Raw genomic sequence first — 15,774 nt, forward strand, 5'->3', positions numbered from 1 at the left:
CTCTGTTTATCTCCCTGTTCGATATTTGTCAATATATTTATCTGACATTTTTTATCTATCTATCTATCTATCAATCTATCTGTATCTGTATCTGACACAGTTTGGTTTTTATCACAGTTTCGGTATGGTTTGGTATGTGCAACAGCACAAATAAATACAGTAGAGCAAAGATACAAATAAAATAAACAGTGCTTTTGGGGTTTTTCAGGTATCTAATAATAGTTTTCAGGTACAGATATTGAATAAAGTAGCTAATCAAATGTAAAGCAACATTGCATATAATCTTCTCTGTATAAATTAAATAAAGATTAATCATTTTTAATTAATTAATTAAGTTACAAAAGCTATTCAGTCAAGAGCAGTGAGTGATTTCCTTGTCTTTTGTTGTTTCATTAACATTAAAAACACATACAGACAGTAGGAATATTAGGCTGCTGTCACTTTAAGACATAACGCACGGATCCAGCGCACTGAAACTGAACACATGCGTTCTTTCTTGAGTGTGCTAGGATACTTGCCAAGACGGGCATGTTGACATCATTTATGTGTGAATTTGTCCGTTCAAGTGCAAGAGAACTCAAGAAAGAACTCAATATTTGCGCTTCCGTGCACACTCTTCGGATCAGCACACAAATCTCGCAATAAGTGCGCGAGTTCTCTTTCGCATCTTGTGCTCGAATGTTTCAATTGGCAAGACTTAAAGGTGCAATATGTAAAATGTTCTATCCGCTAGAGGTCGCTAGAGGCCTATTTAAAAAAAAAGGCGTAGCTTGATGACGCCAAGTTTGAGCGCGGAATAATGGGACATGTGGTCTTCACCTCACAGCCGGTGGAAAATAATCTGGATAGGACTCGCTATGTTAGCTACTTCACAAAATAGTGTTTTTCTCTGAGGCATGGTAAAGCATGGTACTCGCAAAAAAAATCAAGAAAATTAGATTTAAACAATAAGACTAAACGTGTTGAGCTATATAACAATGATTAGTTTTCTGTCTATAAATATATCAAAACAGTTGTTCCCTTGTCTATTAAAATGTGTAATATATTAAAGCATCTTTGGTGTTTCCATGGTTTCTACAAAATAATACCTGAAACCGAGGGTAACGCGGGTATGACGCAATTGACAAGGCGACTCCTCACATGCCTTGGTTAAAATTGCAATTTTATCAAGATTTACAAATAGTTGGAAACATTTGGGATATTGTAAATACTCAAGAGAACCAAATATATGACACTGGCCTAGTGGTGTTTGGATGTTTTACTGCAAAATTCATACATATTGCAGCTTTAAATTAGTTTAGTTTAAACTCTCATTTGCGCTTGTGCGCTATCAACACCCGGGTGAAGACGGCGTAAATAACTGGTCATATTAGAGCAAACGACACTCCTACTGAACAAAGTTTAGAGGAAGCCAGAATGCAAATCCATTGATAAAAACATACATTAGCCTAACTCTGTCAGTCTGTTTTATTTATTTTCAACAAACCACATTATAGATGTGTATATGCGTCGTCTTCAGAGATGAGATGAACCGCTGTGCAAGTGCATGCCGAACCGTGTGGAGAACGGAACGGTTTGATTTTTTACAGAGAACGTACCCTATATATCTATTAGGGGTGTAAAGGCTGATTTATACTTCTGCGTAGTACTGTGCGTAGCACTGTGCGTAGCACGAGTAGCCTGACGTGCACCTCTTCAAAAATGTAACAACGCGTCAATTCTACGCGGACCGCAAACGCTGTGATTGGTCTGCTAGAACCACTCCCTCGGGTCAAAAAACTGTCGCGGAGCACTCGGAGAAGAGCGAGCACTTTCAACTTCCATATGAATGAAAAAACACTCTGTTTCAGAGGACACATGAAGTCAAACTGCAACAAAAGTCATTACTTAGTCGCCGCTTCTCTGCCGTTTCTGTTTGTAAGGTTCTCTGACAACGTACATGACGAGCTGCTTCTTCTTTGGCTTTTGTTTTGATACTAAACATGACCACGGACACTGCCTCCTAGTGGTCTGCATGCACGTCGACGTGGACAACGACGCAGAAGTATAAATGAAAACAGACGCATAGCCTATGGCGCAGAGGCTCCGGCGTAGGTCCGACGCACAAGTCTAAATCAGCTTTTACGATACCGAACCGTTTCGATACAGGGCTTTCGGTTTGGTGTACGTGTGTACCGAAGCATTACATTGCAACATTGTAGCCTAACCACCATTAACCACCAATAAGTGCAATGAGCTCTGCGTTGTGTTGCTTTCGATAAGAAACAAAGTGTCATCCTTCAAATTCTGTTCACAAAATCACAAAATTTAAACAGAAAGTGCCATTTTGACGTGCTTCGATGAGGTGCGACAGATCACTGTACCGTACAGGTGCCTCAGTTCAACCGGCAACGCGAAGTGCGAGTGAACGTGACCATCTCTTCCTCAATAAACATGAATGAACATCTGAAGGTATGTTGAAAGATACAGTACAACTTACTGAAATGGTCATATCAAGAGTAATCGCTGAATCACTGTTTCAACTGCGGAAAGACGTCAATAAAACAGCTTGTAAACAATATGTCGTGTAGCATTTACCTCAGAAATGCCATTCAGTGTCCAAAGTTTGTTAGTTCGGTAGAGAAATTAACTCTTTCGCTTAAAGGTGCTCTAAGTGATGTCACGCATTTTTAGGCCAAAACATTTTTTGCAGCAAACATCTCCTCACTATCCGCTAGCTGCCTGTCCCCTGAACACACTGTAAAAAAACGTGGTCTCTGTAGTCGCCACAAGCTCAGAAAACGGCAATAAAAACAAACTGGTGCAGCCTGGACCACAAAACATAATAAACATGCTCCAGCCAATAACCGACAAGAATGATTTAAAATGCGCATTCATGACTGTTTCAGGAAGCACGGAGGGGAGGGGAAGGGAAGGGGAGGGGGAGGAGGAGGGAGGGTCTAGCTAGCCTCTGTTTTGTTTGACAACACTTCGAACGTCAACAGGAAGTTACTCCACCCAGGATCGCTTAGAGCACCTTTAATAAATGCACTGTATCAGCCCATATATTCATTATATTTTACTTAACCTTTTAGTGATGTCCTGATTAGGCTATTTAATGTATGTTTAAATAAATCTGTCATGAAAATGACAGCCACTGTGTGGAAATGATTATATTTCAACAACGAATTGGAGTAAAAACATTTAGAAGTTAATGCAAAAACTGCCTTATGTGCAGCTTACATGTTTGCATAGGCCTACAATTTGTTATTTGAGTGTTAATTATTTTATCTAAAAATAATAAGCAATTAAATTTAGGCTAATAGTTTGGACTCAGTTGTTAAAGCAGAACTCAGTAAGATTTGTGAAGCTCCCCCTACAGGTTCCTCCAGTGAATCACACTGTCGTAAATACTCCAAGCGCAGCTCTGGACTACAATGACTACAACGCTCACCAGCACAGTAGTTTTGCAAATACAGTACAAGAAATCTCGATGGAGGTGGGTAATTTTCGAAATTGTCTTATAAAGTCATAATATATACATTGTTTTTGAATTACCATAAAGCATTTTGTCACTCTCGCATAAACGTGAACATGAGGCAAGATTGTGTCGGGTCGGCGCAGCTCAACTTGCAAGTGCTGTTTTCTGGCGTAGACGTGCCAGAGGGGGTTAGTGCACACCTCAAACACACCACTACAAGTCAATTAACCATCGTAAGGACTTAGAAAACTATTTATGAAGGTAAAAAAGTTACTTAGTTCTGCTTTAACTTGTTATAGTAGCATAATGTTTAAGTAAGGGCTCCCTAAATAGTTTATAGCATTAGCAGAGATAATTTTTTCATCCTTAAGAAACTTTTAGTTATAACTTAATTTAATATAATCTATAATCTATCTATCTATCTATCTATCTATCTATCTATCTATCTATCTATCTATCTATCTATCTATCTGCTTCAAATCAGAAAGCCTAAAAAAGTTAACCAATGCCTAATGATAAAACAATTCATATTATGATGGAAAAAGTGAAGAAAAAAAATACAGCAAGCAATGCCTCACAGCTTTAAATTGTTAATAATTCAATCACATAAAAACTTGCATTTTTCAATTCAGCAGATGACAAAGAGCATCCCGGTATCTGTGGCCCCCACATGGCCGCTTCAGCTCATGTGCCGTTCTTGTCGCCCCCTACAGGCCGTTCGACAGAGCCTTCCAGTTTTTAGCAGGTCATCCCATGATGCACCGCGCTATCAACGGCTTCAGTCATTCAAGCAGCTCAGCTCTGGTGCTCGTGAGAGCGTCTGTTCTTGTTAGGCCATCTGTGTTCGGGTAACCTGTGTCCTGTACCGGACCGGACCTTGAACGGGGGCTTAACTCTCTCATTTCGAGGGGAACTTTCCCGTCCATGCTTTAGGAGTCACCGGCCGTTGACGGGAAGCGAGCGTTTGGGCGGCAGAAGCGGTGCTGTCAGCGATACAACAGCAGAAAGCGTTCAATATACAAACATAAACCGACCGCAAACAGAATTGTGGGGATTTATTAACACTTTACAAGCAACTTGATGGATTTAGAAACCGGAAGAAGCGAACTGGGAGCGATGGGAGAGTCGCTGCAGCCGCAGACCCCCAGTCGCCACGAGAAAAGTCTCGGGCTGCTCACGACCAAATTTGTGACTCTGCTGCAGGAAGCGAAGGACGGAGTGCTCGATTTGAAAGCTGTAAGCACGAGACGAGCTCATCATCATCACTACCACCATCAACATCATCAGCTATATGTTTTCAGCATCGCACGCGCGATGCGCAAGACGGACAGCGCCTGCTGCAAATGCATCGTTTTTAATGTTTGCATAAAACAGATGCACTCCAGGTCGTATAACAGCACAGAAAAGTTGATTAAAAGTTTCTTCGGTAAGGGAGGAGGGGATCGCGTGCATGTACAGCCCCTCTCTCAACTCCTCGACAGCTTAAATAAAGTAGCTCCTCCACTAAACCAGGCGAGCCAGCTAACAGGTTGCAAATGTAATGTCACTACTGTCGGCAAAGCAAAACAGCTCCTGTGGTGTTTGTTGTTGTTACTTGCGGATGGGAAGCGGATCCCATCCGGACTGAAAACTCAAACAAAAGCCTTCAAAACAAGCACGTGCTCTGGAGTTTGGGATAGTTTAGGCCTGTGCTACCAGGGGGTGCGTTTCTTTGCGTCTCTTGGGGGTTAAACACGGTATTACGCGTCTAAAATCGTATTAAAAGACTTATTTGGTGATTAAATGATCTTGGATTGTGTATTCAAAGTATTGAAGTCGTTTAGAAGTGAGCAGGACTTGATTGCATTAAGTTGCTTGCTTGTCAACTTTTCTGGGCTGTTTTTGTCTGTTTCAATACGTCTTAAAGGGACAGTTCAAAGAAAAATGAAAATTCTGTCATTTACTCATCCTCATTTTTTTGTGCCAAACCAATATGACTTGCTTTCTTCAGTGAGAACGCAAAAGGAGATGTTAGGCTGCATGACAGCCTCAGTCACCATTCACTTTCATTGCATTGAATAAAGATGCAATGCAAGTGAATGGTGACCAATGCTGTCAGTCTCTTACATTCTACCTAATACACTTCTCACAGAAGAAATAAAGTCTTAAAAAGTGAGTAATTGAGTTGACTGTTCTTTTAAAGACTTTGTATGCAAAACATTTGCAATATTCAAAACACTTGTGTAGTTAGTCCAGTTGCATGTAATGAGGAGAATCAATAATGTGGTTTGATTTTGTTTGTGTGAATGTGATTTAGGCTGCAGATACTTTGGCTGTAAGGCAGAAAAGGCGTATCTACGACATCACCAATGTTTTGGAAGGCATTGGACTCATTGAGAAGAAATCCAAAAACAGCATCCAGTGGAAGTAAGGCAGTTATGCGGATGCTTTCTGATGTATTTTTAATGTTGAAATATACTCCTTGTTCCTATTTTGTTGGTCACTGCATTAAAAATGTTAGTGGGCCATTAGGAATAACACTTAAAAATAACCTCTGGCATCTTTTCCTTGTGAATCTAATTAGAATTATGTGATTCTAATGTTAGATATGCAAATATTAAGCAAGAGTGTGTATAAGAAGATAAAAAGGATAAAAAGTCTATTTCTTTAGTCTTATTGCATGGGTATAGCAACTTTAAAAATTCTAATTGTATGTTGTATAAATATGTAATGTATTATTGTAAGTACACTAATCATTCAAAAGTTTGGGGTCAGTAAGATTTTTTTGAAAGAAATTAAGTTTTATTCACAAAGGACGTATTAAATTGATTAAACTTGACTGTAAAGACGTTGTTACAAAGGATTTCTATTTCAAATAAATTCAGTTGTTTACAACTTTGTGTTCAAACTACAAAAATATTAAGCAGCCCAACTGTTTTCAACACTGATAATAATAATAAATGTTCTTGAGCAGCAAATCAGTATATTAGACTGATTTCTGAAGGATCATGTGACACTGAAGTGAGTAATGATGCTGAAAATACAGCTTTGCCATCTAAGAAATTAATTACATTTAAAATATATTCAGATAGAAACAGTTTTTTTTAGATGTAATAATATTTCACAAATTTACTGTATTTTTGATCAAATAAATGCAGTCATGTTGAGCATTAGATACTCCTTTCAAAAACATTAACAAGTCTTACCGACCACAAACCTTTGAACGGTATTATTTACAACAATGCAATGCACAACTTATACAAGGTTTATTTTAGGAAATAACCCAACCTAAACATGAAAATGCAGCTAATTGCACTTCTGAGACAACTGTTTAAATGATTAAGCTGTGGCTATTTCTGTTTTATATAGCTGTCTGTTCAAATGTCAACTAATTCACTTGATCTAAATGTCTGTTTCTATTTTCGTTCATTTGTAGGGGTGTTGGTCCGGGTTGCAACACGCGTGAAATTGCAGACAAGCTGATAGATCCTCAAGTTGGAATTGGAGGATCTTGACAGGAGGGAACATGAACTGGACCAGCAGAGAGTTTGGGTTCAGCAGAGCATCAAGAACGTGACAGACGACTCACTAAATAGCCCATATCCTTCTAACTACACCTTTAAGTCCACTGTTTTCGCTCTACATGCTCTTATGATACTCCTCAAAGTGAAGTTTTTATTGGAAAGGATGTTAGCCATAGTCTCATGTAGCCAGACCTTCAGACTGACTGCAGAAGGTCTGGACTCCAAAGCAGCTTTTCCATGAAGAGGTTTGGTGTCACGTTAAAGGACGTGACACGCACATCTATGGCAGAAGTAGTAAGAGTAGTATGCTAGTATGTGGTTCTGAATTCAGCATATGTTTGCTATATGTCCTTAACTTGACACACTCTGGCTTATGTAACGCATCAAGACCTTTGCAATTGCTTCAAAGGTTGGTTTTTCCCATCAGACACCCAACAAAGCAGCAGTGTCACTGCAAAAACAAATATTACCAGTCATAAAGCTGCAAATGTCTTCCCTTATTAAAGTTAACTCTTTATATGTTTGTCTGCCACTAGGTGACACTCTTCTAGCAATCAGAGCTCCCTCAGGAACACAGCTGGAGGTCCCTGTGCCTGAATCTGTAAGTGCTGCTTGTATTTCCATTTAAAACCACTGGATATCTGATAAATATTTGATTAATTAATTTTAAGTATGTATATTTACTGTATGTACACACATCACCATGGTACCCAAAAATCCATGGTAGTTGTACCATAATACTTTTTAGTTTTATCAGTGTTGTGACTCTTTCGTATAATTTATGCTCCTTCACAGTCCAGAAGCTAAATACACTTACTTATTTTGTAGCATAACAATGGACAAAAGAAGTACCAGATTCACCTGAAGAGCTCTGCAGGTCCCATTGAGGTCCTCCTGGTGAATAAGGATCCCGCTAGTTCTTCTCCTGTGGTGCTGCCCGTGCCTCCGCCAGACGACATGCTTCAGAGCCTGTCCACCCCTGCTTCAACTACCTCTGCTGCTGTTGCACCCACCAAACCAGCAGCCAGCAGTACGCCATCGCCCGCCTCCTCCTGCCAGAGTCCTACCACCTCCACCTCCACCTCCACCACCACCGTCCCTCCCAACACAACCACCGTCTCTGCTGCTGGGGCAGCCAAAGGTTAGATAAAGTTAATGAAAATTTGTAATTAATGAAATACTGTGTCTGCAATAATTTATTTAGATATCTAAATGATATATGTAATTGGATATAAATATGTAATGAGATAATAATATACATAATGTTTAATAACGATTTACATAATAATAATAAAGTATGAGAAATTATATATAATCTTTTTTCCCTCTGGGTTGTAGAGATTTCAAGCACCTCCACGTCCGATACAACAGCCAATCCGGCATCTTCAGCAGGCACCCAGCAGCTGCAGTCATCTGCTTCATTGGACAGCTCTTCACTTCCTGATTCATCAACACTTTTTGAACCAATCAAAACAGACCCTTCAGATCGTAAGTTCCCATGCATTTGAAAATAATATTGTCATTAACTTTTAATGTAGTGTTAAAGGGATAGTTCACCCTAAAATGAAAATTATCCAGTGGTTTACTCACCCTCAAGCCATTCTAGATGTACATGACCATCTTCTTTCAGACGAACACAATCGGAGTGATATTTAAAAATATCCTGGCTCTTCCAAGCTTATAATGGCAGTGAATTGGGGGTGAGATTCTGAAGCCCCAAAAAATGCATCCATCCATCATAAAAATAATCCACACGGCTCCAGGGGGTTAATAAAGGCCCTCTGAAGTGAAGTAATTGGTTTTTTTGTTTGTTTTTCAGAAAAATATCCATATTTAAAACTTCATTAACTATAATAACTAGCAGACGGCTGTAAGCATCGATTTGCAGTGGAAAAGTGACCTCTGACCCCACCCATGACGTAATGGTGAACGCGGAAGCGCAGAGTATAGAGCAAAACACTGGTCACGAATTTGAAGACTAAAACAAGAAATTTTAAAGAGAAATGGAGGATTTTGATACAAGAGAAGAGGAGCTTGAGTTTGTTGCACCATGAGAGGCGTCTAACTGTAGGGCCCTATAAAATCCGTTTTATTTTTTTCTCAAATTCCGTTTTATTTTTTCTGGATTCCGTTTTGACTCCATTTTAATGGTTAAATTTAATTTTAGTAATCAAAAAGCATGTCTAATTTATTGAAATAATGAATCTTGTCCAATTTACCAACAATTTAAAGGGATAGTTCACCCAAAAATGAAAATTTGATGTTTATCTGCTTACCCCCAGAGCATCCAAGATGTAGGTGTCTTTGTTTCTTCAGTAGAACACAAATGATGATTTTTAACTGCAACCGCTGCCATCTGTCAGTGGTATAATGCAAGTCAGCGGGAACTTGGACTATAAGAGTAAATAAAACACGACAGACAAATCCAAATTAAACCCTGCGGCTCGTGATGACACATTGATGTCTTAGGACACGAAACGATCGGTTTGTGTGAGAAACCGAACAGTATTTATATCATTTTTTACCTCTAATACACCACTATGTCCAACTGCATTCATCACTCGATTCGTTTGGTCTGATCGCGCTCTGACAGCGGCAGTGATGTCTCGCGCATATACTTCAATGAGAGCCAGACATCACTGCCGTTGTCAGAGCGCGATCAGACCAAACGAATCGAGTGATGAAGGCAGTTGGACATAGTGGTGTATTAGAGGTAAAAAATGATATAAATACTGTTCGGTTTCTCGCACAAACCAATCGTTTCTTGTCTTAGGACATCAATGTGTCGTCACGAGCTGCAGGGTTTAATTTGGACTTGTCTATGCAAGTTTTATTTACTGTTATTGTAGAAGTTCCCATCCACTAGCATTATTTGACTGACAGACAGCAACGGTTGGAGTTAAAAATCATCATTTGTGTTCTACTGAAGAAACAAAGACACCTACATCTTGGATGCGCTGGGGGTAAGCAGATAAACATCAAATTTTCATTTTTGGGTGAACTATCCCTTTAATAAAAGTTTAACAAAAAAAATTACATTTTTTTAGGGCCCTACGTTTTATTCTTTCCCCTCAAATTTTATTTTTACCAAATTCTGTTTTCTGGATTCCATTTTAATGGTTTAATTCCATTTTAATAATAAAAAAGCATGTCTAATTAATTGAATTCTTAAAAACAACAATATTAATTAATTAAAAATATATTTTTATGAATTTTTTTTCTTCAGAAGTTCTGTTGTGTATTTACATTTTTCTGGCAATCAAATGAACGCATACCATTTAATTTATCTTTTAATCATGAAATTAAACTTTTTTGTCCAACAATGTGCTGCACAACAGAGCTTTACTGTTAAAATTAAAACATGGAAGAAACACTGAGATTATTTAAAATATATTTTAATAATTAAATTAATTTATCTAAATTCTACTGTACAACAGTAATATGTTTCTGTCAAGTTAAATCGAACTTTTATTTTGACGGTTTGCCTAGAGCTTTGAGTTTCTCTGTGTTTATGACGGTAGTTTTCTCAAACGAAGAGGTTAAATGCTGATGAAGTGACTTTCAGAGCAGCTCTGGAGATGAATTTGTGCGTTCATATAGTGAGGCGACAGAGGACGAAAACACCGCGAGCGTCGCACGTGCTTCAGCGTGCGTGCGCCCGCGCGATTGTGTGTGAGGTGGTGTGAGGTAAATAAAACTGCGCTTCCGCGTCATTCATTTCAGAGTCACACAGGCATGCAGGATTCATGTTTAAATAGTCTTTTTGCGGTTTAATATTCAGTCGCTAGTCTATATCACGATTTAATTTACGTGTACTGACCTGCTTTTAATTCATTCATCAGAAATTTGACAAATTCCGTGACATTCCGCGTTATATAGTAAATTCCGTTTTTATGACTGGATTCCGCGATTCTATGATCACGGAAATTATTCGGTTGTTAAGTCTGACGTCACGCGGCAGCGCTTCCGGGTCCAAACGCTCTATCTCATACCACAATAAAACAACAAATGGTGCTAATATACACACACGATGTGGTGTAATACTACAAAAAATATATAATTATAACCTTTATCTCCATACCAAAATCCCAGATGGCCAGACAATGATTCATCTTTTATAAATCGTTAAAATATTAATGTCTGTGACGCTGTGAGCACGGAGACTGTTGTGTAGACTGTAAGTATTTAAAATGTTTAACTTTTTAAAATGTTTGATGTTTATTATGGATAAATAGCGCTCATGAACGGCCGTCGATGGCATTCTCAAGTGAAACGAGTCGAGGCTTGGACCCGGAAACGGCGTTCCTTACGTCATGACTTAACAAGTGGATAGGGCCCTATAACTGCTCTCTACTGCTACATCCTACGTCATACCTCGGGTCATTTGGCACAAGTCGACTTGCGCAGTATGCATTCGGTCATCTGCCGGGAGCTTGTTATTTTAGATTATAAAGTTTTAAACATGGATATTTTTCTTAAAAAATACATTGCTTTGCTTCAGAGGGCCTTTTTTAACCCCCTGGAGCCGTATGGAATATTTTTTATGATGGATGGATGGATTTTTTGGGGGTTTCAAAATCTCGCCCCCCATTTACTACTATTTACTAGCTTTATAGGAGCCAGGATATTTTTAAATATATCTCCAATTGTGTTCATATGAACATGACTATAAACCTAGAATGCTTGAGGGTGAGTAAATCATAATTTTAATTTTTTGAGTGAACTATCCCTTTATTTTCATTTACAAAATCTGACACAATGTTTGTCGACAACCTTTCTTTTGTTCTTTTGCATGACTAAGAAGAGATAAGGATGAGGCAACAGCAATGTCATAATAACTGTGACTATATCAACATGCAATATCGTTGATGAAAAAGACGAGACTTGGATGTAGTTAAACAATAAATAAAACAATAAAACTACCAAAATCCCTCTTTATTTTTGTTAAATAAACAGTGGTTACAAAATATTAGACTGTTTTTAACAAGCCTCTGCGAGCGTTCATGCTTGCGGGTGCCAGATGTCAAGAATTTAAATCCCCCAGTCAGACCTTTTCTCTTAAAAGGATATATTTTCTACCCAGTGTTTTACTTAATATTTGCAATCTGGCAACCATGCGCACTCTCTCTACACTGCTGAAGCGCCGATGATCTGAAAACATCGTCAGTCTCTGTTCTGTCACGAATCGCTTGCACAGTTTGCTGCGACTAAATCTGCGATCACGCCTTCTCAGTGATGAACTGTAATAAATCCAAACATGAATCTCGACTATATTTGTGATTGTGAATGCTGAATAAATGCACATATGCAGCCTCTGTGAAACAAAACAAAGTCGTTTTTGCTGTTGTTTTAATAAAAAACATTAATGTAATTTAGAATTATTGCAATTACTATTAGGAATTTCAGTTTTAACTTGCTTTACCCATTTTCATAATGTAGAGAATGTTAATTTATATAATAAACAGCCTATAATAAATCCGGAAACTAGATGGTCAAATCATGCGAATGAGTTGACATTCTCTTGCTTATAGGTGAAAGTGCATTGAAATGCTAATGTTATTATAATTGTGAACATGATTATCAATTTAACCATTATGCAACATGACGAAAATGTGACTAAGGTTTCATTGACTAAAACAAAGAAAAAAAGGACAAGGGTCACTAAATATGATAAGTAAAAAGTACATTTAACACGGGACTAAGACTGAATTTCAAAATAGCTGACAAAATTAACACATTTAATGAAAGAAAATTCTCATCTGAAATTTGGCAGTGCATGTTGCTCTCACACTGTGGTGCTTGTTTGGGAGGTCTGGGTTTGAATCTGGCTGAATATTGGCTTCTTGAAACAATTCTGACTCTCTTTTCCCTTTTTTTCCTCAGTGTTGGACTTCCCCAAAGAACTTTCAGAAATGTTTGACCCTAAAGGTGAGGACCTGTTTAACAAGCTTGAGATCTGTCTTATCGTAGTCTATTGCTAATATGCTTGACTGAACCAGTGACGTAACACAAGGAAGAATTATTTTCATATTTGGTCATATTTCCTTCTTCCTCCATACAGAAATTATGAGTACAGATTTGCTTGAGGAGCTGATGTCATCAGAAGGTAAAGCCGATCACGAGTCAGCCCACCTGTACTTAGTCTATTACTAAACATGAAATGGAAGTTTGGATGTTTGTGTACGTAACGAATCCAATGTCACGAGAACTTTATGTATTATATCATGTTTCAATAAAACTAATTTAAATTTGACCAACTGAAATTATATCCCGTTTTAGATGCTAACATAAATGATGGGTGCGCCGAAAAATAAAATCAAAACTGCTTCATGTGGTTACACAAAGATGGCCACAGCATCACTCTTCTTCTCTCTTTCTCTTTCATAGTTTTCTCTCCACTCCTCCGTCTATCCCCTCCTCCGGGTGACCATGACTACATCTATAACCTGGATGAGACTGAGGGCCTTTGTGACCTTTTTGATGTTCCCATTGCCAACCTTTGACCTCCAAACACACCGTACAACAAGAGTAGTGTACTTAAAAGAACTTTCTTTTTTTAAAACCCTTTTCGAAGGAGGAAAAAAAGAAAGCGTGGCTCTGTGTCAGATCCATATGTATGATAAGCTGATTCTGTGTGTATATAAAGCTTTTTTTTATGTGTATATTTACTTCAACCCCAAAGTGACTGACTGAAAATGAACACTCCCCGTGCAAAATTCAACTGCTCCAATCTGATGAAGATATCAGACATCCATGCAAACCTATTCAATCAGTTAGTCCCAAGCAAGGCCATTGTTTTTATACTACTTTTGTATAGACGCAGAGGGAAATTCATATTTATCACAAATAGACTAAATTCACCAGCAATGGTTAATGGTTCGGTGAAAATACCAGCTGGATGTGTCTTTTTTTTTTTTAAATGGTCTTCCTGTTCTAAAGCTCGTTTTTACTGATCTGGACACATAGTATATAGATCATTCATGAAAAAGTGTGTTGCTTCCATAATTATGCTTTTGAATGCATAAAGTTTGAAGCGATTCAGCCAATGAGAAACAGTTTGTTCTCATCTCACAGCAAATGATTGAAACACAATGCGGAAGTAATTAAGTTACACTAATAACCGAAGAGGCAGCGGTCGCAGTGGGGAAGCCTATGTTGTGTGGAATCTTTACAGTTTGGTGCTACATAGCAAAATATATTTATCATAGCGTAAATCCTCAGAAAAAAGTGAAGGAACAAACTTTAAAGTGTTGGTTGAACCATTCCTGCTTTGTCTATTTCAGGTGTGTATTTGTTAATACTTCGTGTCTGACTCATGGCTAGCCTACAGTGTTTGAATATTAATTTAACCTCGTTTAATGTGGAAAGGTCACGCATAAAGCCCTGTACAAATGTTAAATTAGATGCCAATTGCTATTTTTGTATTTTAAAACAGTCCCTTTTGTTTTCAGTCCGTACGTTACATGTGTCCTTAACCCGTTTATATACATGTATAGATACTTTTGAAAGTAAGTGACGTCTTTATTATGTCTGTATATGAGAATAACTGTCTAAAGACGGATGTGGGTTTATGGGGGAAGTAAAAGTCACAATATGACAAATAGAGTATCAGCATGCTGTGTAATGAGCGCTGTCCATACAGAATGTCATTATGTGGGCTCCTCACTGTGTTGGTACTAATGGTTGGCCCCACAAAAAACAAAACAAAAAACATTGCTTGTTTTCTTATTGTTCCTACCTGCTAAATAATATTTTTATGCTTGTACACAGTAAGCATTTACCATTTATTTTTGTACTCAATAGATTTCCAACTGATCTGTTTTTCAGTAGATACATTTTCTGTCGAGCCTATCTCCACATTGCACTTTAAAACAGTTTATCAGGCAGGTAACTTCCAGCCCTATGCATTGAATTGGGTTGGTTGAGTCAATTTTACAAATGCAGTCCTCACTGTGTCATTGCAAAACAGCAGAATCGTTGTTCTTTACTGGAATCGTCATCCCCTTGAAATAAAAGACGTTTTTGTATTTGTGATGGTCTTGAATTGGTCTATGATTTTTAGGTATTTGCTCCTCCTTTTCTTCCTCTCTCTCTCCTTTTTTTTTTTTTTTTTTTTTTTTTCTTCACTTAATTCCTTAGGAGTCTGTCATACTGCTTCCAGGTGCTTGAGTCATATCCTGCAAGATCCAGGCATTTCTGTTCAGGTTTCACTTGAATAGGCCTATTGTGGTGTTGTGGTTAAAAACTTGGGTTGGTAACATAGTTTGAATGCTTGAGTCCCTCAAGGATTGATCCAAAGGTATTACCATTCTGCTTTGATAAAAGCGCCAACCTTAGGTTTTTAGTTGCTAAATTAAAGGGATAGTTCACCAAAAAAAGAAAATTCTGTCATTTACTCCTCCTCAAGTTGTTTCTAACCTGTGTAAATTTCCTTGTTCTGCTGTAGTCAAAAAAGAAAAATATTTGGAAGAATGTTTGTAACCAAGCAGATCTCGCCCCCCATTGACTACCATAGTATTATTTTTCCTACTATGGTAGTCAATGGGGTGTGAGATCTGCTTGGTTACAAACATTCTTCCAAATATCTTCCTTTGTGTTCCGCAAAGCAAAGAAATGTATACAGGTTTAGAACAACTTTAGGGTCAGTAAATAACAAAATTTTAATTTTTGGGTGAACTATCTCTTTAATAAGTGAAATAAATATTAAAATTGTTTAGCTATTATATGAAGAAGTTTAAAAGAAAAATGTATTTTCAATAGTTTTTCAACAACTTATGATGCTGTTGTTCAATATGTAGGGTATTAATCCAA

At 37.9% G+C, this 15,774-nt stretch overlaps 1 protein-coding gene across 1 annotated transcript; it reads left to right on the plus strand.

Moving 5' to 3' along the window:
• Nucleotides 1-4,044: 4,044 nt before the first annotated feature.
• e2f4 (E2F transcription factor 4) lies at nt 4,045-14,995 on the plus strand. Its single transcript, XM_048157682.1, is given in 11 exon segments — nt 4,045-4,696; nt 5,757-5,866; nt 6,876-6,927; nt 6,929-7,038; nt 7,329-7,372; nt 7,500-7,564; nt 7,792-8,104; nt 8,302-8,451; nt 12,847-12,891; nt 13,025-13,069; nt 13,351-14,995. Coding segments are annotated over 11 exon segments (1,206 nt in total). The 5' UTR covers nt 4,045-4,540; the 3' UTR covers nt 13,467-14,995.
• The last annotated feature ends 779 nt before the right edge of the window (nt 14,996-15,774 follow it).

The sequence above is a fragment of the Megalobrama amblycephala genome, linkage group LG15 (assembly GCF_018812025.1).
Source record: "Megalobrama amblycephala isolate DHTTF-2021 linkage group LG15, ASM1881202v1, whole genome shotgun sequence".
Lineage (NCBI taxonomy): Eukaryota > Metazoa > Chordata > Actinopteri > Cypriniformes > Xenocyprididae > Megalobrama > Megalobrama amblycephala.